This window comes from Buteo buteo, chromosome 9 (genome assembly GCF_964188355.1).
Source record: "Buteo buteo chromosome 9, bButBut1.hap1.1, whole genome shotgun sequence".
NCBI lineage: Eukaryota > Metazoa > Chordata > Aves > Accipitriformes > Accipitridae > Buteo > Buteo buteo.
The window spans coordinates 17317642-17344235 of NC_134179.1; the positions used below are offsets into that span (position 1 = coordinate 17317642).

At 41.6% G+C, this 26594-nt stretch overlaps 1 protein-coding gene across 4 annotated transcripts in view; it reads left to right on the plus strand.

Annotated features, from left to right (window-relative positions):
• Nucleotides 1-26594, plus strand: part of MACROD2 (mono-ADP ribosylhydrolase 2) — a 910189-nt gene that overhangs the window by 867555 nt on the left and 16040 nt on the right. For all 4 annotated transcript variants that reach the window (XM_075035490.1, XM_075035491.1, XM_075035492.1 and 1 more), the window contains exons 14-16: nt 575-652; nt 1288-1362; nt 1985-2083. In XM_075035490.1, the coding sequence (XP_074891591.1) occupies nt 575-652; nt 1288-1362; nt 1985-2083 (252 nt within the window). The remainder of the gene's footprint in view (nt 1-574; nt 653-1287; nt 1363-1984; nt 2084-26594) is intronic.

The window sequence follows — 26594 nt, forward strand, 5'->3', positions numbered from 1 at the left end:
GGGCAGTTTGTTTTGCTGGTCTCCCCTAAAAGGAAAAACAGTCTTGGCCACGATAATGACCTTGGGAGTTCTGTCACCAAGTGAAATGAGGCTAGGATTTGCACTGGGATTTATAGGACTTAATGTTTGTGAAGCTTGTGGAAGTCCAACCATGAAAAGTGTTGGCATGGTTCTAAATAAATAAGAAATCACTTTATTTATCAAGTAGGTGGTTCGTGCTGTTTCTCATAGCTTTGTGCCACTCCGTTCATTAGAAATAAAATTCTCAGTAGCCCTGCTGATTATTCTTACGGGTCCTTTCTTGCCAGCTCCTTGTTTAAGGTTTGTACTGCAGGCAAAAAACTGCTCAGTAAGTGTACAGATTTTGAAATCAATTTGAATAATTGAAACCCATGAGTATACTTTTGTAGTATATAAGTCTGTATTTAAAAAGATAGAAAATCTGTCAGCATATCAGAATGCCAGATATGAAGCTGGCACCTAAGGGCTACCTGTGTCTGAAGTAACTACCAGACTTTTCCAGCATGAAAACCGCTGCAGGATTTGTTTGTTTGTTTGCTTGCTGTTTCCTCAGACTCCCTGAAAGACTCCAAAGGCACACGGGAGAGTGACCCAGTGCATCCTGTGGGATGTGAACAAGAGCTAGCTGAAGGTAAAGTTTTGTATCAAAATTCTTTAAGACAGAGATAATGAACCAGTTTGGAACCTTAGTTCCTCCAGTTTCAGCATCCAGTGGGTTTCAGCCTGACTTCTACTGCCTTAAGAAAATGCTATTGGCTAATAGAGGTTGTGTGCCAACCAGTTGTGGTGCAGTAATCTCTGGTGTTGCTGGAAAAGACACACATCTCCAAATACGTGGGTTTAACCATATTGATCTCGGGTGCATAGCATTGTTATTATTGTCCTTCTTGGTTTTTTGCTGCTGCTGTTCTAAAAGCCTGTGGGGTGATTCTGTTCCTTCTGCTAAGTCAACTGTCAAGTGCAAGAGCTTTGCAACAGCTCCTGTAAGAATCAGCGTGTCAAGGCTGAGCTACAAAAGAAAAAAAAAAGTTGATTCAGGGTCAGTTTTGACCAGCCATTTAACATACTTAATGCTTAGAGTTTGTTAAGTGATATTTTCACATATAAAATACGTCCAACATTTTTTGTTTAATAGAAAAAAAGCAGTACTCGGCTGAAAAGGACTGTGCTATATGTTGGGTTCATGTCCTGTTTTGACGAACTTGCCATTCATTGCCTGCACACAGCCATCGTGCTGATGTCATTTTCAATTTGTCTTGTTAACAGGACAACAGGATGTTTCTGCAGAGGAAGAGATGAAAACTGGGGCAGATTCCCAAAGCTCCTGCATGGAAATAGGAGGTACTGCACATGCCTTGAAACCAAAGAGCAAGATTAACAGAAAACCTGCTAGTTATTGCTCAGATATCAGTAGTGTTTAAGTTCCCTTTCTTTCTCCATGCCTACTAAGCTAAATCTGTGGAGCTGGATCTTCTTATGGTAACTCTAAATTCAATGCTGAGCAGGGGAGTATCCATGGATTCTCGGTGATAAAAGCTGAGTTTTTAATGATTGTGACTGTTAAAGAAAGAAGTGAACATCGCATTTCTTATTCCTGATGACAAGCACTTCAGCCTTGTATGTTTGGAGCACTGAATGCTCTGTCCCCAGTCCAGCAAGACACTTGAGTACATGTGTATCTGGGCTTGCAATAAGTCCCAATAAAGGCCCATGCTTGGAACTAGACACGTGGGGTTTTTATGCTAAATCCCAGAAAGCTCAGCATCTTGGAGGATCAAGGCCTTGCTCTCAACTACAGCCCCTTGGATTTCCCTGAGACAGCTTTTGTGTCTGTACATTTGGGGAAAAAGATCCTTTTCCTCTGCCAGTGTTTTTAACAGGAATCTCTCCAGTGTATGTTAATCCTTTTATGTCTGTTCTGAAAAGCTTTACTGTTCATCTTCTTTTTATCAAATTTATTCAGAGCCATTGTTGAACCAAGAAGACACAACAGAAGTTGAGATACCTTTGATTCATGGTGCAGGGGAAGAAGAAGAAGAAGGAAAAGAAGAAGAAGGAGGAGGTGAGACTACTTATAGATTGAGACAGAAAATGCTACTGGGCTCATGTTCTCCTTTTCTATTGTGAGGAAACATAGAGCACATAAAAGCTTGCTTCCCCACCCCCCCCCCCCGAAAAATCCTTTGTTGCCTATCCTCAAGTGTTGTTTTGATATATTGGACTTGTATTTACGTAGGAAAATAAGTGCAAAAAAGTGCATGCTCAGGTTCTTTAAAATAACTACTCTTCTCGTTGGTTTTCTGCAATAAAGTGCATAAGGCTGATGAAACAACCAAATTATGTCCATTTAAGTACCCTCTTAATCATGTTTGCTAGAAGCATCAAGAGTATTTACAATAAATGGGTATGATAATTATTTGTGAGATCATTAATAGAGATTTAACTACTGATTAACTAAAACTAGTAACTCTAATAAAGAAACCAATATTTGGAGCAGGAACATAGACTCTTGCTGAAGCAGTATTTTTTTCTGGGAGTAAAGTATTTAAATCCTTAGGAATGCTTTTGCAAAGAAATGTAGAAGTTTACTTCTGGGAACCCTACGTTCAGCTCACCATTTCTAACAGGCATGTGCTTATATAAAAAAATAACATATTATGTAAATAATTCTCTAATTGTAAAGTAACTGCAAGTTAATCATTATATGGTCATTTGTACAGCACAGGGATGAATTTTATAGTTCCAAATTGAAATGCAGACATGATTTTTATTGAAAATTCAGGTCAATACTAACTGTGTAGTCCTAATTATGAACTCCTTTTCCCAGTCACATTGACACCAACTTAATTGCAAACCTATGTTAGCAATATTGACACTTTTCTTCACTGCAAACCCAGGTTAATAGAACCTCTTTGTTCATATACAGCTAAACAACATTTCCTCTCCTTTTTTTTTTTTTGTTTTGTTTTGTTTTATTGCCTATCCAGGTTGAGACTAATCACATCTCTCTATTATCAGTCATGTTAATGGTATTGGTTTTGTGCTTTATTACGGATGGTGAAAATAGAATTGATATAATCCTTACTTCAAATCCAGGTAAATGGTATTGCACTGCCTCAGTTGCAAATCCAGGTTATATAATACAAGCTCACTCTGATTGCAAATACCAAAGTTCTTATGTTACTTTCCTCCTAATAGAAATTATTTATATTTTATTTTATGCCTCATCAAAGGCAAGTTGGACAAAACGTACTTTCATTATTTGTACATTTCCTTCTCGTTAATACTTTAGTGTCCCCTACAGCTAGTGACTGTCATTTAATTCTCAGTGGAGAGATTATATTTCACCATCTGTTCTACCTACTATTAAAATATGCAGCATTAAGGAAAAGAAGGTAATGTCAGAAAAGTGTTGTTCTTGGCACTTTCCTTTTCCTGCCCCTGATTTAATAGGTTCAAGTACTAAGTAAGTAAAAGGTTCTTTCCAAACATTTTGGAAACATGTTCCTACCTGGGGGCTCAGGTATTGCTCCTGTGCAGGATTTGTCTAATCCAAAGCTCGTTGAATTTCATAGGAGGACTCTTATTGATTTAAGTCGGCTTTTGGTCAGTTCAATAAGAGGAGATGATGTGTTGAGTCTGCATGCGAAGTACAGCACTTATGTAACTGCATAGATATTCTGTTTAGCTTTTTCCAAACATACTGTCTGTGGGTCAGGGAAAATAAATGGGTGCTTTTTCAGGGTTTTGAGAAGGATAGGTAATTGAGGCCATGCTTTTTCAGGGTTTTGAGAACAAAAGGAAATTAAGGCTTTCCCTTGCTTTGTTTCATTCTTATGGGTATAAGAACAGGTAAAGCACCCTCAGTGCTCATCTTGCTAGATACTTCCTTTTCTGGTGGGCACATACTCTGCCACATGAGTTTTGAAAGTTCACCACAAATCAAGGTGGATCTGGACAGAGAGGTAAAAAAGAAAATCAGCTGAAGTTCAGGCTGATAAAGTAAGATATATTCCCCAAATAGAGACTCCTCTTAATGGGAAGGGATTACCTGGCATAAAACAGAGATTTAATATGTAACTTTATTTCATGTAACCCAAGTGCTACCTCAGAAACTAATTCAGTTAAATAGTTTTCCAGTAGCATCTGCAGTACATTGGACATATGATGAAATGGCATATTTTTGTCTAAGAACATGTGGGGAAAAAGCTAACATGGGACTGCTAGTCCCATTAAATAGAAATACATGGATCTTAAGTAGTTTTGACTTGTACTAGACCTATATGCATAGCCAAACGTAACAACTACTGCACTGCAAACTACCTGGTCTTTCTGTTCTACATCTGATGATACTTTTTTTTGTGTTACCAAGCTCATCCTGGAGTGAAGGGTAGCATATAGCTGCCTCTCCTTTCTCTCTCTTGCCAGTGAGCCACTAGATTAATGGGAGTCATCTGTGACCTGTGCTGCCCCCAGCACTGGAGCTGTGGAAGCCACTAAATGGCCAACAAAGATCAAAGTCCCTTTTCCAACCTAAAGCCAGATTTCTGCTTAGTTACTGATTGTGGCTTTGAAGAGTGCTAGGAATTTTTTCAGTGATCTGTTTTTCCATTGAAAAATGACTGTTTCTTGCTGGGTTTGAGATGTGACAAACCATAGGCAAAGCTTTTGATCTATTTGTGCAAGTTTTACTACCAGTTCATCTATGTGTTTGGGGGGATTTTAGGGTTTGCAGGGTCTTTTCTATATAGCTTATTTGGCTTCACAGCTCCAGGGTCACGCCATGGTGTGTATTACCAAGGAGTCACAGATCCTGGCACTTCCAAGAATCAAAGTCTTGGCAGTCTCACTACAGTTTCCCACTGCCAGCAGTAAGACACAAGCCAGATTACCCTAAAGAATTTAACAATGTAAGGCACTGTGTGTGTTTCATGAAAAACTGCTGTTGCCTTTTTCCAAAATCAGTAATAAAATATAGCATGTGCCAATTTAGTCCCTTTCTTCCTACTGTAACTTAAAGTTATGTATTACTACGGAGCAACTGAAGAAAAAAGGCAGATGCCTTTTTAATTTTTTTCCAGCTACTATAATGCACTCATTCCAGTTCACAAAAGAATAATGAAAATCTGTGTTTCTTATAAGATTAGGGATATTCTCAAATCCTTTTAATAAAGCAGAGTTAAGTAGTGATCACTGACCTATTTGCTGAGTAGTTAAGTGTACACACTTTTAATAGACTGTTCGGCGGTCCCTTTATATGTACACTTGGAAATATCCTGTCACGTTGTAATGACCGTGCATTCAGCATTTATTTGTAATTTTAGTTAGCACAGTTTCTCCACAACACGATTTTCAGCACACGAAAATAAAACTTGTGTTTATTTGTGTGAATATGTAGCCATTTCCTCGTCTGAGCCTGCTCTCCCCTGTATCTTCTTATTTCCCCCATCTTTCTGTCTCCTTTTGTCAAGACACTAGATATGATGATTTCCCTCACTGGTCATCTCTGGAAGTTGCTTAACTCTTTGGAGAATGGGATTTCTGTCAGAGCACTGGAATATGAACAGAAGTAGCCATTATTTCTCTGTTGGCTCTCTTCTGTATTCGGGCTAAAACATTTTGTCTTATTGTGCTGTTTGGAACATGATTCAGGCTTGACCTGGGATGTTTCTCCGCCCGAGAAACAAACTCAGAGTGGTTGGGTAGCCTCCTCCCTGGGCAAAGGACACATTTATTTTCCATTGGATGAGTCCAGAAATGCAGAAGCAGGTTGTTGCTGAAGCACAATCAAGGAGCAAAATGCCATAATTAATGCCAATATAAAGTCCAGGGATTTAGGTTAAGAGAAGGACACAGCCCTTATGATTAGTATTTCTGTGCAGTTGCATCTTAGCCTGTTTGAATGCCGTGTTTAGGGAACTGTATTAACCATCTTTTTTTCTGTATGAACCGTGCAGCGTTAAGGCAGGCTTGGGAATGGGCTGGGGAAGGTTTCACGGTTTAAATCATTTGCAGTATACATGACTTCATTTGCCAGTCTTCTGGTCAGTGCCTCTTTACTGTAAATTTGAATTCTGCCTAATTTCTGCTCTAGCTAAGCCCAGTTTTGCTCAACAGTCTTTGTTATATGAATAGCTATGTAACTCTGTAGCCATCATTTTGTCTATTCTTCACTTAAACAGCTGGATTTCCAGGACATTCACCCATCTGTACTTTAGCAAGAGATAATTTTATGGCATAATCTTGGAGAGAATTAAATATTCCAAAAGCTGGAAGAAAAGGGCTCTCAATTTTTTATAGTTTCAGTCTCAGGCATTGATAGGATTTTACATGCATTGGTACAGTCATAAATAATGTCAAAATAATGACTTTGTTTGATATGACATTGTGGCTACAGAGTAACGAAATACTTCTTGAGAAAGATCTTTTTGGACAAATCTGACGTCTTTATTCTTGAGTCATGCAATTGTAACTACCTTTTATTTCTCAACCAAACTTCTTTTCAACTTCAAGGGGAGATGGATGAGACATTTTGGAAAAAAGGAGATTTTTAAAATTTTCCTTACATATCTTTAAAAAGATATTTTCTTTATGTTTGGAGGGAAAAGCATACAAAGATATTTTGGACCATTGTGGCTTCTGAAGATCTAGTGTAAAGGCTCCAACTTCTTTTATTCAGTTGCCCAAAGAAGAAAGGAATAAATATCCCGAATCAGATACAGTGTATTTGGTCTTTGATAACAACTCATACTGAATGGATCAGATGACATTTTGGGGGCTGCTACAGAATAGTCTGGCCCTAAATATGAAATATATGTTTAAAATCTGCTTCTGACAGGTATTGATATTTGGCAAAGAAAAAAAAGGTGCACCTTTGGACCTTTTGCAGAAATGCTAGAAATGCTGTGGAACCAGAAAATTGTGAACTGGTGTTTAAACTCGCATGTCTAAATCTCTAAGCTATGCAGAGACATGGTCTGTTGCAAAGCAAGTAGCTGGAAATAGTTGGAGCTATGCAGTGACAAGATTATCACTGGAAAGGCAAAAAGTTCCTTTATCCAGGGGATACCTTTAGGTTTTAAGAAGCCTCACTTTACATGCCTTTATTTTCTCGAGAACTTCACAAAACTCAAGTGAACTTTGCAGTTGCAATATCAGCCAGATGAGGAGTTTTTGTGACCAGATTCTGCTTGCCAGCCTGCTGTGGCCAATCTGTGGTGGTCCAAGGGCTGTTTGGTCTATATCTCCCAGTGCAAAGCACTTTGCTCTTCTGAAGGCATCATAGCTGTGGCAGAAAAGTATATCCAGGTAATTTCTGTGCCTTGTGGAATTAACAAAGGCCATAACTGTAGGCAGGGAAAAGAAACCTTTTAGCCTAGCAAAAGATTGCTTTTGGAAGGGGAGGCAGCACTTTTTTCCAAGTTTGCAAATGGTTTGTTGAACTTCATGAATGCACTTAAAATGTCCTGCACAGGTATGGAATTGGGATAGCTCTGTTAAAAGCTGAAGACAGGTGAGGCTGACCTGCCTGTGAGTGTCTCTGTGTGAGCATGTTCTGTGCTCCACTTGGATGTTGCAGCTTTCAAAAGAGGAGTGGGTTTTTTGATCCCAGTGTCCATGGTTATATTTATGGTGGCTTTGTCAGTTCTGAACTGGAAGGTCTCCAGGCTCTTATATCAGCAAAGGGTAGGTGATACCAGCAATTGCTTCACTAGTGGCAAGTGATCAGCAAGATTATTAGCAGGGAACATTGCTTCCATGTACCAGCTTTGCTATTTCCATGTCCTCTTGCGGGCTGTCATGACCAGTGGTATGCACCAGCAGGACCATGGAGGTGATGGGGTTCATTCATTTTATAAGCATGGGCCGATGCAGAAATCATACCACATCAGGCAGCACATGCTGCCCAAAATGTTGTTCCTCCCTGGCTGTGAGAGAGGCAGCAAATAGGATGCAGACCTCCTGCAGGCCTTCCCTAAGGGAGCTGCCTGGGCCATGCTGCGCAGCACTGTGCCTTGGCAGGATGGGGTGGTTATTATACTGTCAGTAGTCTGCTCCAGATATTGACTTCAGTCTCCTGTGGGGAAAAAAGTCATATTTTTTTTCTGCCGCAGAAGGAATCTGTTTCTTTTCATTACTCTCCATATATCAGATTCTAGCCTGAATGTATGTAAAAAATAGGTGGTGCAAGATCAATTTCAAGTTTTAATTATTTTTCATCTTTCAATGACAAGTGATGTATTTTTTTTCTATATGTTTTTCTAATAAAAATTGGAAAAAGTAAGGAATTTTTCAGCTTAAACATTTTGCCTGCTCTCATAGTCACTTTATCAGGCTTGATGGTAAGGTACAAGACAAAAAGCCAAAAGGAAAGAAAAAAAAAAAAAACCAAGAAAAGGGAATACTTTAACAATGATAGTGTTTAAGGTTCATTGTGCGTATTTGATTGCTTTCCTCATTTCATTTTCAGTAAGCAGAATAGAAATACTATTATGAATCGGCAGGTTTTATTTTGTTTAAAAGTATCATCTCTTTGTTCTCGCTGAAAGTGTTGACAATGCGGCCTTTGTTTAGTTTAATTAACTCATGTTACAGTACTGAACTGAAACACATGCAGCATTAAAGCAAGTAAAATAATTTTTAGAACACTTTCCCATATCCAGAAAATAAAAAGAAATTAAAAAAAAAAAAAATTCCTCTGAGAAGCTGGAGGAGAAACTGGATATTTTTAATGGAATATTTTGAAGTGCCATTTTTGTTTTTATTTTCCATGGTAGGAATGCCAAAAAATATAGTCATGAAATCTCACTGAAAATTAGATGCTATGAAGTCATTGTCCTCATGTGTTTATAATAGTATTACATGATGTTACATGTTTTGTACTTGTGAGCTACAAGGCTTAATGAGCTTTAAGATGTTGATAATGCCCTTTTAGCATATGAAAACTGGAAAGATATTGGAATCCATATTTCATGTGGTGGTGTCCAAGTCTCCTAGGCTTTGGTTTTAGCTCAAACCTCCAGAAATGCAGAGGCACTTTATGCAAATGAAACACGTATCTCTCAAATAATTTCAAATAGCACCCAAGGAACAAGTGAAAGTAATATGGGAGAGACATTGACATCATAGAAACTTTTTCCTGTAACGTATTGAAAAAGTAGGGCTCACTGGCCAAGGACTTGCACTATTACAGATGGCATCATAGTTAATAGTATATCTGGAAATCAGCTTTACCAGAGAAATGGCACCATTTTTAAATATACTGTACAGCTACAGAGCCATCTGTTTGAACAGTGGGCTTAACTCCTGTTTGCGACAGTAAGAACTTCAGTCTTAAATTAGAATAGGTCCAGCAGACCAATGGAGTGCGGGGAGCTACACAAGGAAAGAATTTGATCCCTTGTGGACAAATTTTATGTTCTTGTGCCCTGTCTGCTACAAAAGGAGGCTTCATTTTGTTATGCACTGATTAATTTTGGAATCCTACCTCCTTTAATAAAGTTTCTTTATGATGGAATATGCACAGGTCCAACTGAGCTGGCTGTGGGAACTGGAAATTCTGTGTTCCCCCTTGCTTACCTTATGTATGGATGTACCATGCTGCCCAGGTTGTTGCACTATTTCACAGCTATTTCATAAACACAAATAGCCACACTCTTGGGGCAGCAGAGAAAGAAACTGCACTTAGCCAGTGATTTTCATTAAATAGAGTGAGTGGAGTGCGGTTATAACTAAGTGTGGGAGAAACCCACAAACAGTGGGTGTGGGGAGGGGATGATTTAGGACAACTGTCTTTTATTTCAAGTACAGAACAGGAACAAATTCAGCGAAAGCAGCATATGTGCTCGGATCAAAAGATTCTCTCACTTATTCTTCTGGGGGAGTGGGGGAACAACATTGTTGCTTTGCGGTCAGTAGCTTTATTGCTGTAGTTGTGCCCAATGGTATGGGTGAGTAGTTAACCTTGTTCTCATATGATAAGGGTGGCATTTACTCACTGTGCATACTACCAGCTGGGTCAGGAGGGATGTTTTTTGATTCGGCTCTGTTCTGTTTTCTCTTCTGCGCATCCTCGCAGTGTTGGCTCTGCCAGAGAGGTACACCATGGCTTCATAAGTGCCCTTGCTCCTGGCACTTAGAGAGGAAGGCCAGTGCTGTACAAGGAGGGACTATTACACAGTGAGGGAGAAAATGTAACTTGTAAAGTGGAGGTTGCCTTGATAGGGCATGACCCCAACTGATATTAAATCTGCTTCTCGCTACTGCAGACCCAGAGCAGGAAAAATCCCACCTGATCTCATTGAGATCTTTGAAGCATTACTGTTTTCTCATACCTCTGGATTTTCTCTTCCTTTTTTCTGCCCGTTACCCATAATTTTTTGGCAGCAGGTTTTTTTGTCCCCTCACCTTTTCCTAATGCAGTTGACAGGTGAGTGTTCTCTTGAGCACATCTTGCCATCTGGAACAGTTTTCCTCCTCTTGGTTGGCTTTCATCACATTTTGCCTCCAGATGAGCACGCGGGGTCACCACCAGTCACCTGGCCCATAGTGTTAGCCCAACAGCCCAAGCTGACCCTGGCTCTAGTCACTGTGAATGATCCATCAGGGAGCAAGCTAGCATTTAATCTCGCCTCCTACATCTCTGTGACTGCACCTGTATCTTAATCATGCAGTAGTTGTATCTCAACATGTTGGTGCAGGAGTACAGCTCTTCGGGACTTCCTGTTATTTAACAAAAAGTTCAGCATCTCCTTTTTGGAGTCTTGCATGAGCTCTGGAGGTCCTTTCCTGGAGCACTCCTGTGTGCCGTGAATGTGTTCATAGCTGCAATTAAACCAGGCCAGCAAAGCAGGCGGTCTGGATGATGCACTTTGAGTTGCAGCTATAGACAGTCTATAGGAAACTGCAAAAATGCTTGGTTTTGTTTGAGAGATCCAAGAGAGATATGAAAAGTATGGAATGGCGTTGTCTTTTACTTACCTGTATACGTGCTGGGATGCTCATAGTGTAATTGTTCCATATCCTATTAACACTGTTCTTTGCTCAAACAGTTATTAAGGATTTTTCTCCCAGGTTCAGAATTTACTTGTGACTTCTATCCTGAGTTTTAAAATCCATAGCTTTCTGCAGCCAGCAAATTTCAACCACAAAACACCCTTTGTTATTGTTTAACTGGTGTGGGGTCTTTACCCTGAAATGTTGGGACACATAAGCCTTTTGTCTCATTATTCCCCTTTGCAGATGTGCAGCCTTTTTTGTTTGTTTGTTCCCCAATCACTAGTGTGAAGGGCAGAGCTCTGCCAGTAATCATAGCTACTGCAGAGGCCCAAAACACCTTTATTCCATTTACAGCATCCTGTCAAAAAACACTCAATACGTACATTACTTGACAGCCCTTGAAAGACAGCATGTTTACACGTTCAGCATTTTCTCTGTGGAGGAAATAAGCAGTCACTTACAGGCTATGCCATTCTTACCTGGATAGAAAATCAGTTAAACTGTGTTCTGGATTCTGAGAAGAAAAAGTCAATAATCTTTTCTCCATTGCCCCCTGGTTACAGCTAACAGTGGTGTTATAGTTAGGGGGCCGGGGTGGCAAAGTCACTGTCTCAGTGCCTGGAAAAAATTGAGATTCCTAATTTGTGGCCAGATGCTATCATGGTTACAAGGTGTTTCATCAGTTAAAATGCATTCACTGGATGTGTTTGTATGATCTGTCAGCCTGAAACGTAGCACAAAAGCGTCAAATAAGCGCAAATGGAGATACCTCAGGTGCTTCAAAATAAGATGTCACTGTGCTGAAAAATCAGTACCTAACTCCAGCAGCTCGATTCAAGGAAATTAAATTGGCTGATTCTTCCAGCTGTCCAGGCAACAGTGAAGATTAGCAGAAAAGCTTGCAGACTGAACAGGGAGGTAGTCAGCAGGGCTGTGTCTTAGTATCTCCCCCTCTCTGGGGTGCCTGTACCTGAGCGTGGTGCCTCCATTGGCCCAGGTTCCAGCTTGTCTGGAGAGGATGCAAAACTGAGCAGGACTTGCTGTTTTGAGTGTACAGCAGCTACACTGCCCTTTGTTTTGCTCTTTTCTGAGAGTTGAAAGGGCTCTGCAGGTCATATGTCTTCGTCAATGGTGTCCCAGCATGCATGGAAGGGATGGAGGGGGCTTTCCCTCATGGCTGCCTTGCAGGGAGCTCTAGAACATGAGGGTCAGGGGTTGACCCCTTCCAGCATGGAGAGGGACTCGAATTCAGATTTATTTCCAGCATGCACTGATCAGCAGGAAACAAGGCCAGTGGTAAACATTGGCACAGTCCCTCTCCCTCACTTGTGTTTGGATGGCCATGGCTGCTCTGATCACGTCTCAGTTCAGTCCTGGCCTTGCTTCTTGGCATCTCACCTCGCGCATTCACAGTGTTTTGGTGTGGTCCCTACCAGCACGTCCAGTCCTTCCTTTGGATATCAGGAGCTCCTCTCTGGTGGTCACGTTGGTCTACAAAGCTGGAGCTCCAAAAGAGACCAGAGTTGTGCTCTCATTTTCTGGGGCCTCCTCCTTGGGATAGCAGATACATTACAGTTCCTCTTACATGAGTGTAGCTAACAGGTCCCACACTGGTCTTTGAGTGGCAAAACTGGCACGCTCTGTGGTTTTGTTTATCTTACCTCTCTGTCTTCCAAAGTAGTAACTGTCCAGTGTGTAGTAAGTACAGTTATTGTGGTCACTTTATACAACTGTCAGGTTTTTTGATGCTTGTCTCACCATAAATCTGCTTGCCCATATAAACCTGAGTCTTGAACTGTGCAGTCCACACCAGAGTACTCAGCAACCACACAGTGGTACTGCAGCCCCCGCCGCAGCAAGGGCCAGCTGGAACACAGCTGCTTTTCAGGTAAGTGTCCAAAAGTTTGGATGCTTTTTTAGTTTGGTTTTGAACCTCCTGGCCTTACAACACAGGCAAGTTTGCTTAACAAAATAAAAGAAAGAAAAAGGAAAAAGTCCTTAAACAATATTTCTAATATTACCTGCTTCCAGCATTACGTAGGATGTGGAGGGGAAGATTTTCTGCATGCAGTTCTGCTTGCAGATCCAGCTGGCTCTTGAAGTGAAAAGCAGATGATAAGAAATACATATGTATCTGGTACCTATCTAAAGGAACCCAAGTTATCTTAGAAACTGATATATACAGAGATCACAGAATCTGCTTGTGGAACTGTTCCCTCTGGCATTAAATGCAGCCAATGTTTAACAGTAATGAATTAAAAATGTGGTAGTCTAAGACACAGGAACTCCTTCCAAATGAACCTTCAAGGGGAGCCTGGTGGAGAGAAATTCACGTTGAGATTTGGCTGAAGAACAGGGTTAATGCCATTTGTTCTTATCACAACTGCTACAGGATATTTAACCACCACGTGTAGTCAAGGCCTGGGTTTTATATCTGATCCTGGAGACAGCAGCACAGTGCAATGCCTTGGATTGCCAGTACCGCTTCCTTCTTTTAATGACGTCTCCCATCCAAGGATAGATATAGCCTTCTCTTGTGCAGCTTGCGAATCTGACTGGATCACAGCACACAGCCGAAATAATTGGAGAAGAATCTGTATGTGGGAGGGAAGGAAATCAGCTGCACGTATTCGCATCCCAAAGCAAGAGTTAGTGTAGCGCTGCTTTTTGGCAGGGGTTTGGTCGCAGCTTCTGGTGTCAAAACCAGCTTGCTCTTTGCTAGCCTGCACCTGTAGTCAGCTGTAGCTGTATCCAGCTCATTTAAGAGAAGGCAGGGGAGGGCTCTTCATTTGGATCACAATGGCACTTTCGCAGCTCATGGCTGACAAAGCCATTTAGAGCAAAGATAGCTCAGATTTTGCTCCGGTATGCGAAGTTTGCCCTCTGAATGCTGTGATTTTCTCTAGCTGGTCTTAGAGATGGCAAAACACAGATGAGCCTTAACCAGGCCTGAAGAGGCTGGAGCACATCAGCTGCTTGCCAGATTGATGAAACACCTGGGGCATTCATTTTGAAACCTAAATGCAGGCTGTTCACCTGTATTGCCAAGTACAACAGAAGCTTCCTTCTGGCTGGCGGAGTGGTATTAATTTAAAGAGAGCACCATCTGCAGAGCCTTGGAGAACAGCAATTGGAGGAGACAGGTAGAGAGGTCACTGGGAAAAGTCTTGTTCTGATCTGGGGGCCTCGTCACCCCCATCTATTACCTATCATTTTTAGTTAGCAGACGTATCTTGGGGAAAGCTGCTCTGATTCACTTTCCTGCAGATGCTTTTCTTGCAGTTGCTTTTCTTGCTAAGAGCTGTTGGTTTTGCTGAGCCTCCTAAGCTTGTTTCATGGGCTTTCACAGGCATTTGGAGCGGTAATGGTCTCAGTGGCCCAGTAATTAAAGGAGTCCTGTACCTCCTTGCTGCAGAGAGCTGCCCCTTTGTCCTTCCTCTTTCTTCTCTCTGCAATGCCACTACAGATGGTTGGCGATTTTTCACCCTTTCAAAAGCTTCATGTTTTTCCCATCTCATCAAGCATGTCTCAGCCATGCTTAATTAGCTTAAGGCTTTTCAGCCCCCCCCATCCCCCCGATTTGCCCCCCAGGAGATCAGTTAAGGACCTGAACAATTTCAATAAAGAGCTTGGAAAGCAAATCCTCAGATGCTAGGTATAGCTGCAGGAGAATATAATGTTATTTAGTGTTGGGGACCAGTTGTTTGTTCTTTCTTCTTTCCTTCTGTCTGTCTGTCCTCCTATACATCCTTCTGTCCATCTCTCCTTTTCCTTTCTTATCTCTCAGAATATCTAGGGATGCCCCTTGGTTCTTGGCAGAGTTTGGCAGCATCTGATGGCTGGTGGTGTTCAGAGGAGGGCTGTTGCCCCTAGGCCAGTGCCTGAGTACTGTTGCTTGTAACCTGTTTTAATCTGTTTAGGTCCCCCTGAATGAAAAATGGCAAACATAATTAGTTAAGCAGTGCTAGGAGACTTTTGGGTTGAGGTATTTTAGTTTAGGGGGTTTTGTTTGTTTGTTTGCTTAATTCCCAGACTTGTTTGAAATCCGCTTGTGAGCTTTATTTACAGATCAGAGCAGTTGAGATGAAAGCTTGGTTAATTAACAGTAAAATAAAATTGCTTTGTATTTGACATTGAACAGCATTTGTTTCTGCATTGTCACATATGCACTTTTATTATTAATCTCTGAGCTTTAGCTGTATGACTGCAAATGAGATTTTAAAAAAAAACAAAACACAACCCTTTCCCTTCTTCCCTCCCTCCCTATAAAGCATGAGAGCGAGCTGTTTAAGCATGTGAAGCACAGATTTTGTGGAGGATGTCAGATACCTCAGAGGTACCTGTGGATGTTTGCCACATAGTTGAATTCAGTGGCTTGTGTTTTGCATTTACAGGCAAATGAGAGCACCCAGCGATCAGGTGTTTGCATCACTAGAATTAAATACCTACTAATTTAGCCTCTCGAGAGATAAATATTTAGATATAATTAAAATGGCTAGCTGTAAATACATGAAAGTGTCCGTGGATGATGGAAAAATGTGGGAGGGGGTTTCTTCACAAACACAGAGGACATGACCTCAATTACTGCAGTTTTCTCCCTGACATTCCCCTTCACGGTATATATAAAGTAGATGTTGCTGGGTGCACACTGCCCAGAGGAGAGCAGTGCTTTATATAAGGCTAGATTGAAATGTGGTTCTTATGCTATTCCAATTCTTGGTATTTTTTAAACCATGGGAAATAAAATGCAAAGAGTGTGTCTGAATGAATGCACGATGTAGGGTTTTTTGTCATGAGGAAGGCCTGTAACGTTGCTACCTCCATTTGAGTAACTCAGGCTGTCATTAAACAAAGAGGAGTGCAGCTCCCTGGTGTATTGACATTGCTATTTACAGACCATGTGGTAGTCTTTGAAGTGCTAACTGCCTTTTTTTTGAGAGATGCTGCGATTTTCTTTTATATTTGTTTTCTACAAAAAGGAATGTTAGTATTTTTATGATGGCTGGTGCTTAGTGAAGCTCCTCTGTGTAAAGATAACAAATGAGTTATGCGACCTGACATTCTCCCTGGGAATGTGCTCAGAACGAAGGAAGCCAGTGGCAGTTCGAAGTCTGCTTTTAAAGTACGTTGTTTTCTCTATGTCTGTGTATATATATATATAAGAGTCTTTGGGCAAAGACGCCAGGAACCAAAGGACGCATATGCAGAATGAAATTGCACCACTTGAAGCTGCTCCATGCTTTACTGTATCCCTATCCTGTCTGACAGCTTGAAGGCCTGCTGCAGGCTTTGGAAATGAAAGAGTGAGCTCTAACCCTTCGAGAACAACTGCAGCAGGTACAAATTGCTGGGCACGCTTCACCATTACTGTCTCACTTGTCCTCTCGCTGTGATGCTGCTGGGAGTTGCTGAGGAGACATTGCCTGGAGCTGCAGGGGCTCCCCAGTCACTCATTGAGCAGCCCCACTGCTGGTGATGTGCATCCCCATGTGGGGCATAAATCTGAGCTGGGACAATATGTCCGTAGACAGAAGCTGGAGGAAGTGACAGGAGGCTGGTCCAGCCTTGGCTGTGCTCAGCCAGGGTGGCTGAGGACACCAGAGAGGCTGCCACTTAGCAGACCTCAAAGCCTTTGTGACGACATTTGTGCAAGTTCTGTGTTTCTACAAAATAACTTTGTCTTTGATCCAACACTATATATTACCAGGAATTTTGTTTTGGCAAGAAGGCAACTTTTTTCCCCACATTTCACTGGTTTGTAGTTTCGGAGACTTCACAGTTTTGTTGCTATGAACCATCACGTACTTTGACTGATTGGCCCACTAGCAGCCCTTTGAAAACTGTTTGAAATAAAACCAGCTAAGGATAGAAAACCACCTTTCCCAAGGCCTGATAATCAAATCACTTTTGTGCTGCCCTCAGGAGGGATGGCCTTTGGTTATAAGCTCCGCTCTATCAGCGGAGAGCCTGCTGCGCATGACCACAATGGCAGCACTCCAAGGACTGAACTTTAATGATGAATGTCACAAAATGCTGCTACATGGGCTCACTGTGGGGAAAGTAATTCTGTGTGCAGTATGATATCTATGTCACCTGGAGTCCTTATCATTTCTTTCAGCTATTTGCAGAGTTCTTTTGTGTTTGGGCTGTGGAAGAAGCTGCATTAATTCAGAGTTAGTAAACCTGAGGACAGGCAGAAATAAAATGGATCTGAACTTTTAAGCTTGCTATAGCAAACATGCCATGAGAGTGAAGAGTTGGTAAACTGAACTTAACAAGCTTTAATTTGGGTCTGTTTTCATTATACTTTCCATTCTACCGTAAGTGGTACACTGTTAAGTCATCTCTTGGGTTATGAATTACTACTGTATTAGGGAAATGAAACGAAAATGGAAATGGATCTTTTTAACCATTAGTGTTGTTACTATCATCATCAATCATTACTGCCATGTAGCATGCAACACAGTTCCTAAACTTGAACTGGTAATATCATGCAAGGTGCTATACACAGTTGTCTCTACCCAAGGAACGCACAGCCTGAATTTCATGGCTTTGCATGCTTATCAGCCTACTTGAATCATCCATTTCATGGATTTCCAGCACAGTTGTACTGCTGTCTTATACAGGTATCATCTGTGACCAGCAGGCTTCCTCCAGCTCCTGCTGGTTGAAGAACAGCTTGCTTAGCTCTGCCAGAAATACTTGTTGCACGAACAACCAACACACACACACTCATAAGTGCTTCCTGCTACCTAGTCAGAAGCACTTCCCTCTTGTTCCTCCCTCCATGAAAATTTTTTACAAAATCAAAAAATACTCATTTCCTTTTAAATTTGGGAGGTTTTTTACTTTTTTGTTTTAGTTTTTTTTAACAGAAATCTAATAGCTTCAGTTCATAGTTTTGGCAAGAGCCAGTGTTTGTCTGGAAATCTTAGGCTTCTCAAGCTATGTTTGTATGACTCCCTGAAAACATGACATTTCCCATAAAACTATTTGTTCTTTTAAAAGAGGAAAAAAAAGTAATTTGATTCAGGAAAGGGTTTTGTTAGAAATATTTTGATCAACTCCACATGTGCCTTTCCAGTTGGTTCCCTGTGCAGCAGGACCACCCGCTGCCTGTGGGATGCAGTAGCTGCAGTGGCTTTGGCGTGGTGTTGGGGCTGCTGCCAACTGCCCGGCTGGTCTCCAGCCTGAGCCAAGCACTTTGCAAGCTTTGATCGTGGGAGGTGCTGCTTTAAAAGCAGCCAAAACTTCTGTGAGGTGCCGCACAACGTGGCATGATAGGGAGACTTACCCTCTCCTCCTTCCCCATGTTTGAGGTACGTTTGAGGCTTAAGTAAGGTTTTGTTTTATTCAGCTGTTGCATTTTTGCAAGGCTGCATTCCTTTATTCCAAGCCTAAAACCTGTGGCTGTCATGTGTAAATGCAAGTTAGCCTCTGCCATGCAAATTCCTTGTCAACTTGTAGTGCACAGTACTAAGTCAAAGTTAGTTTTGCACCATACTCCCAAATTATGGCAGGTTTTACCAGGCTGAGGATCAGTGGTACTCTGTGCTTAGGACCGTCATAAGATTTTCAGTCAGTGCTTGGCATTGTCACAGATATTCAGTGTGAACTGAAACAACCCATTAAGGCACAAAGCTTATTTCTCTCCTACCACCCCAAATAATCTCTACACCTGATAACTGAAAGGCCACAGCCTTTACACTTAAAGAACATCTCATGTAGGGACCTCTTTTAGGTGCTTATATCAGAATAGCAGGGTCGCTAAGTAGGCAAGATATTTATCTAGATTTACTGTGAACTATAAACTCTTTAGGCAAAGACCACCTATTTTCTATGTAACAGGCTCTCCCCTTTTAGGGTCTGTACTATTTAAAATAGAATCAATGTGAAAAGAGCCATGCAAGGTGTTTATTTTATTTCCTTATATACCTAAGAAACATCCTGTGCATGGTTGTGAAGTTGTTTGACTCTCCTCAGACTGTCAGATTGATGGTTTTTAGTGCACTGAAGTGTAGTAAAAAATGGAAAATATAAAACAAAATAACATGAATTGTCTAGACCTTTAAACCTACTCAGGAAATCAAGATATATATATATATTTAAAGAAACTCAATAAACCTTGTTTTTAAGATTGTGAAATTTGCTATTGACAGCGCTGAACAAAAACATGGTTCAAGGCCACTGACTAAATTCTAGGTGACACCACTCCTAATCCGTTATGGCTGAATCTTTAAGTTTTATCTGTGACTCTGGGAAACCGTCTGTCAAGGCTGAAGTCACTCGCGCCAGGGGATTAGCACTTTTTGCATTCTTTTGAAAGCTTCAGTAGTTCCCATGAAAGTAACAGACATCGAGGCATTTGTGGAGACTGTGGGCAGTGGCAATCCTTACACTGGCATACAAATTCTTGCAGACCTGGACCATGAGAAATAGTGCACATCTGTAGCCTCTAATTCTGACCCTCATGCCATGTGCTGGCAAAAGCTCTGTGTTGTCCTCCAGTTGTGGGTACTCAAGGGGAGAAGAAGAGGGAAGATGTTGCTGCTGGTTGACCCAAGGGTGGAACCACTGTATCCTTTTTTTTTTTTTTTTATATTAAGCCCAGAACAGTTGAAAGCTGTATGATAAAAAGGTTTTGGGCATCTGCAAGTTCATGAGCTAAAAGCTCTTCATTATGAATAAATTATAAAACATGGTGCAAATCCAGCAATCTGAAGGAGGTTAGCTTGAGGAAATGCTTTTTATGTGTGCATGTCATCCTCCTTCAGCAGGACAAAAGTCCACTGCTCTAAACTGCTAACACAATTATTCTCTTCTGGCTTAATTGGTAGAGGTCTTGACTTTGGTGCTAAGATCCCAAGTATAAGCCTTTAAGTTTTCTGGCACCGCATAGCAGGGGGATAGCATTACGGGAAGGGCTAAGTACTGCAGTATGCCAGCCTGGGTTTCAGTACTTTTATATGGCCTGTGGCATTTCTGAGTATCCCACAGCACTGGCTGCTGTATTCTGGCTGACCTTCAGGACACCTCATTGTAAGGAACCTGTGTTAGCCATCAATTATTAAGAGGATTTGGGGAGATGTTACAGGCTTGCTCAATAGCTTCAAGGAAAATTATAGTTATCTTGTTAGACTTAAGAGTCTGCCAGTTTTCATGATAGACACCAGTTTTATTAGCAGTTCTGTAAATTCTGTTGTGGGAAAAAGAAGGCAAAAGCCATATTGTTAGTTATAATGTCACTGAGCTTTCTAAGCACGGGTTAGAGAGGTGGTGTCAACCTTAGTGCAGTGAGAGTTGGCATTGAATTTTTAAGTCTGTGTTTAGGATCCCAAATAGGTGGCCTGATTTTCAAAAATGCTGAGCACATCCCAAATACCTTATGAAGCGAGACCCTTTGAAGCCAGCTGGAGCTGTTGGGCGCTTGGAGCTTTTGAAAATCAGGATCTAAACTCCGTTTTAAAGAGGTCCTGATGTTAGCCACCTATTTTTGAAAATACTGACCTATGTCTGCTGACATCTAGAACAACCTCTCTGTTAAAAGAGTATTTGATGGAGAGAGGGGATACAATCACCAGTGCTAAAGGGAAAAATCCTGGTCTTTTTGAAAGTATATTCTCTTGAGACAATACGTTGAGACAAACCTGAAAGTTTCCTTTCCCCTCCTTTTTGTTATTAAAGACTTTTGTTCAGACTTTGTGTTATGTGGTTTGTATTTTTGGCCTCCACTTTCTATCTGGTGCCTTGAGATTTAACAGGACTTTGAGGAATCTTCAATAATTTGGAGTGAAGGCAAGATGGCTGAGAACAAAATGTGCCTAAGCTTCCCAAATGAGTTGCTCCAATTTTTACCCAATGTAACAGTAATGATCTAGTCATAAGCCAGCCTTGGTCTAACTTGCTATTTGAATTTATTTTCTTTTGATACAAGTAAGTCTCTGATATGTGTGAAACCTAGAGTAAATTTCTGACCCCTTGTTCTCCTGCCTATAAAGTTGCCAGCACGACCAGTAACAGCAGGATAGACCTCTTCAAACAGTGGGAACACGCTTGTATAAGGGGAAGCGTTATTAGGAATAAAGCTGTTTGGGAGACAAAAAAGCCCCCAGTACTTGCCCCCTCCACCTAAACTGAGCTGCAAATCTGGTAAATCACTGGACCTGGGTGTCAATGTTGGTAGAAATCAGCAATGTTGGTAGAAATCAGAGTTGATGAACCTGACTGAGGACTTCTCTGGAGCAGTTTACTGTGGCTCTGATTTTTGTTTTTTTGTTTGCCCATGACTAGTGAGTCCTTGTGTAGTGTCCTGAAGAAGAAAAGCTGTCTCTCTTAAGTGTCCCGCAATCAGAAAGCTGTTCTTGGGGGTGTCTGCTACCTATTTTTTTAGGTAACTCACAAGAAACAAAGTGGCCTTCCTCCTGTAGTTATCACACTCCCCCACTCTGGGGATGCTCAGGGTCTTTTCCCAAGCTTTTTCCCAGACTACAAACTGGAGCCATTTTCATAGCTAGAGACTAAGTCAGGGCAGCACAGGGAGTGAGACTTGCTAAAATCAAGAAAAAGGGACAGGGGGGAAGTGGGAAACAAAACCCAAAAAAACCCAAACCCACAAAACAAAAAAATCCCTGAATGGTAGGTTACTGGAGAAAGAGAAAGAAATGTTCAGCTTAAAGCAAATAAGCCAGATCCCTGTTTTACAAAGCTGAGGTCAGTTGGGAAGCTCTCTAGAGCTGTTTGGAGGGGGGGGAAGATTATGGTTGTTAGTATTCTTTGCATTATGTTATCTAAATGTAAATTCCTGTCTCTGATGTAACATCCTAGTTAGACCCTAGAATTTATGAACCAAACCAAGGATGACATGTGAAGAAGTTGAGAAGAAAAAACTGCAGCTCTGTCTTTGTGTAATTCTTACTGAGCGCTGATATAAGTGGAAGACAAATCAAAGGCAACAATAGTGCCACACATTTTATCTCACACCCTGTGATGCATATTAGTGTTGTTTCCCATTGTGAGCCAGAAAGAACATTTACAATTTTAGAAAACACTGCATAATGGCTCTCTGCAAGGAAGAGAAGCAAGCGTATGACTGCCAGTACTGACACTTGCTTTTTCCTGGCCTGCAGAATTCCTTTTCTGGAAGCTCTGTTGTGGGCAAAATTTTTCTACCCCACACTAAGAATTTTGAATTTGGTCTTAAGATTTTCTCCAGGAAATACAGCAAATAAACCTCAATGATTTGGTAATCTAAATCCAGTCTTTAGCCTTGCCAGGAAATACTGGCCAAGCCAATCATCATGTGGCGATATGCTGCTATGGTGCAGATGATAACATCCAGGCTGGTGGATTACTTTTTTCTAAAAGCAACCCACAGGAGTCATCTTTTCCATTGTGCTTTTCGGTGGTTCGGAAATACCCTTGGCTTCATGGGAAGAGGTGAGTGTCAGGAGGACGGGTGGGTATTTCAAGTGTTAAACACCAGCTATGCTATGGCTGTCTGGCTCTGCACCTCCCTCACACCCCAAAATGTCAGTGTTAAAAGCTGATTTTTAAGACATGCTACTGAAATGGGTAGAAGAGCATGATTGCCACCATGGAGCTGAAATGCCTGCAGTAGGTTGTTCTTTTAGGCTTGTCTCGCTTTGGGAGTAGGTGGCATGCGATTCCCTCTGACAGTGCTGTGATTTGGGAATTTTGGTTCTATCATGGCTTATTTCTATATGCTCTGTGTTCAGAGGAGGATGTGGTTATTGCCTGCTGGCATTGGGCAGCTGGAGGTTAGACCACCCCTTGCTCTGATGTAGGTATTTCCTGGGGAAACATCTTACTCCACGTCATCATTGTTAAATTTTGGTCTTATATTCATCCAGTTACCAGTAGAAATTAAAAATGGCATCCATGCTTAGGAGGTAATACAGCACTTGCAATATGTTTGCTTTCCCTCCCATGCCTTTGAGACTGGCTGGTGTTGGCTCGCTCACTGCTGTAGGGGAGGGTGCCAGGCTTTCACCGGAGAAATGGGGGCAGCGATCAGCATTAATGACATCCTATGACAGTGAAAGCTGCATGAATCTCCAGAAGCCAGATTTCAGCGATGGCTTCTCTCCACGGGGCACTTGGCACTTCCCAAGCAGAATGGGGAGCATCACCTTGGGTAATACATCCAGCACCGCCATCTATCACTTGGCTATTCGCTTCTTTACAGAGGGAAAACAACTCCCAGCCATTTATTTATGAAAAAGTGCTTACTGCCCTTGAACGTAAATACATACGCAGAAGTGTGCCTCTGTGTGTGTTTTATTTAAACATCTGTTATATTTTGATGAGTCACCATCCAGGTCTGAGACAAGAGCCCTGAAAACTGGAATAGGTGAGGAGCTCAGTAGCAAAATTAGTCCTTTATAGCAGATTTATGTTTATCACCATATAGTTAAAGCTGACTGTAAAATTTTGGCTTTGAAGGAGTCAGAGCAGAGCTCAGTTAAAAAAAAGAAAAGGGTATGGTTCTGTAATTGTTTTTGAAAAATTATCATTATTGAACATGTGTCTCAGTAGGGGAAATAGATACAAGTATCACCTGTGAGGTATCACCTGTGAGGTCATTGTTATTGAGTGCTGCCAATTACCACTTCTTTTCAAGCAAATGAGTTTCATATTATGTTCAGTTTGGTTTTAGGAAGCTAACAGCTTTCTAAAAATTAAAACAGAGTGCTGGGTCAGGAGATGATGAGCCTTTAGAAATGCAAGTACTCTTTCCAAAGAGCAAGACATTTCAGCTGGGTGTGTTGTATACTCTACCTCTGGTTATCCAAGTTTTTATTGAGGTTTGCTTTTTTGGTGTTTGGGGGTTTTTAAATTAATTTTTATTTTTCCTGCTGGCTGTTGTATCTTTATATCACAAGATGTTTAAAAATTACAGCATACCTGCAAGGTTATGTCTATTAGCAGAACTTTGCTGAACTTCATGTGCCTCTCCTTGCTGTGAATATTCTGTTTTAATTTAAGCTGCAAAATTTAGGTTGTGGTCTCTGGATAAATAACAGGGAAGAGTCTTTCTCCACACTGTGTATTGTAACTGCCTTTCAGGTAGGTCCATACACCCTCCTTATTTACCCTTCTGCTGTTGTTCCCTGCTACTTTGAAGCTCATTCTTCATACACTTGGCAATAGTCTCCTTGAAAAGGAATTGAACAGAATATTTTCCAAGGCTACTCTTCGACTCAGCAGTAATCTCTTTCAGAAGCAGTGACCCCAGAAATAAATTGTTGCAGCCATAAGGGCAAGCAGCCCGCCTGCATGTTGTCAGAAACTCAGGCAAAGCCTCCTTTTGTCCTGTGCGGATGGTGCACTTTTTCACCCCATCGTCCTCTCCACTGTAGCTGGAGAGCAGGGACTTCATAAAAGATGAGGGTGCTTGCCTGAAAGGAACTTTTCTAACTGCCAGTTCTTGGGCAATTTGCTATTTGTGTCCTCTCAGGTTCTTACCCTCTCCCTCCCCACCCTTTCTTTGTAATTTCTTTCATAAATATTGTTTCTATTCACTCCCAGCACCCACCTAGTTCTCGCGGAGCTGCTCAGGACTGAGGACTGGCACGATCTCTTTTGTTTGGACTGGCTCCTTTGGAGGGAAACAGGAAGTTTCTTTCCCTTTTCTGAAACAAACAGGGTGTCATTCTGACAAATCTGCCCTACTTGGGAGATACAGGACCTCTTTGCTTTCAGTCTGTTGATTTGCTGCGGTTGTCTCAAGATCATTTGAAAAGCTTAGAAAATACAGTGAATGCAAGATTGAAGTGGAATAGGGGCACAGTATGTGCTGATGGAAAATCCAGCAGCAGCACGAGCTATTAAGTTGTTCATGTTGGAGGGGAAAGCAAAGCCTATTAAAGCCATTGGGCTCCCGGATCAGTTCTTCAAAATTAAGGACTGAGTCCTCACCCCAGATTAGGGGTGCAAAGAGGAATTAAAGTTGCTGTACAAGGACAGCTGGAGAGAGACTAGGTACATGGTAATGAGCATGGTGAGTGTGCGGAGGAAATAATGTGATGGGAGTGGAGGTTCATGTATCATACTGGCAGCCGGCAGTCGTTCAGCAGGCTTGCTCCCATGGCTGTGGAATTAGAAAAATGCCCAACTGAATGCCCAACATCATTCCCCTGGTGAAAGCTGAGCCTTAGGAGACCTGGAAATTTCCTGCGGCTTACGTGCAAGGATCCTTCAGTGCTGTAATTCCTCACACCTATGCAGCTTTTTAGGATCAGGAAGCTAGTGATCAGGAACTGAACCAAATCACTTACGAGTTTCATAAATGGTTGAGGGTGGAAGGAAAAATGACAGAATGGGAAAGAAAGGTAAATAATCTTGCCATTTGTATTAATTCAGAAACCCTTCACTTTTCATAATACCACTGGACATGCTATCTGCATTATTTGTATAGGCAGGGAAGTGGAGCACAAGGGCTTTGGAAGCCATTTGGGACAGGTGATCTACTAGTTTGAGTACAACCAGGCAACATTTTACTTGTGTTAACAGCCAGCGATTGAGGACTGCGATGAAAGCTTCTGGGTGCTCCATTTCAGATATTCTGTGCTGCAGGCTTCTTCTCTGATGAGAGGTTTCACAAAAAGAGCATCTGGAAAACAGCAACATGGCCTCTTGCACAGCTAAGGCTTTTTCAGAATAAAAAATTCAAAAAGGGTTTTCCTTAAAATGATACGCCCTTGTATTCATCAAGAGCCTGCTGTGTGCAGGTTTATCCTGTTGTTACAGAGAGACAAAAGATACAAAGAGCTCCTGATGGGCATTAGCAATTTTAGAGATCCCCAATTTGTATGGGTCTTATGGACCATATTGCTGAGAGACAATCCTCACTACCCTCCCATTCCCACCTTTAGGGAAAAGGAGCCATAATGAGATTTACTAACAGTATGTTTAATAAAGGGCTGGAAGGGGATAGGGATAAGCGGATCTTAGACACTTTTAAATCGTGTTAATAAAAATTGTGGTTCAGCTTGAGCTGGAAATAACAGTGGCTGGAAGCAGTGCGATGCCTTTAGGTACAGTTGCGTACACAAACACAGAAAGCTGAGATGATGCACGCTACACTGGAAGGATGGGGAGCTTCATTGCGCTGGGTTACTCTGGGAGACAAAACCAAAATGCCAAAAGGGAGGGTAAATACTCCATTTAACGATGAAGGGGCTGCAACGTGAATCCTGACAGCCCACGCGTGGCATTAAGAAATAATGCTCAGTGCCTTCAAAAGCCTGGCAAAGCTAGCGTCCTGGCCAGCACACCCCCCTCAGGAATCTGTGTCCTTGAGTTTTCTTTTCATCTCTATGGTGCCTAATTGCTGGGGGGCGGGGACGGGGTTGATCAAGGTAGAATATTCCTGATTTAACAGATGGAGGTGTGTGTTGTTAATGAAGCCACACTGAATAGCGAGAGGCACCTTTGCAGCAGTGCCATTCCTGCAGACTTGGCGCTGTTGTGCTTGACCTATGTATGTGTTGCAGAACGATAGCGAGGGAGAGAACTGCCCTCAGACTTGAACATAACAAAGTACAGACGGACTG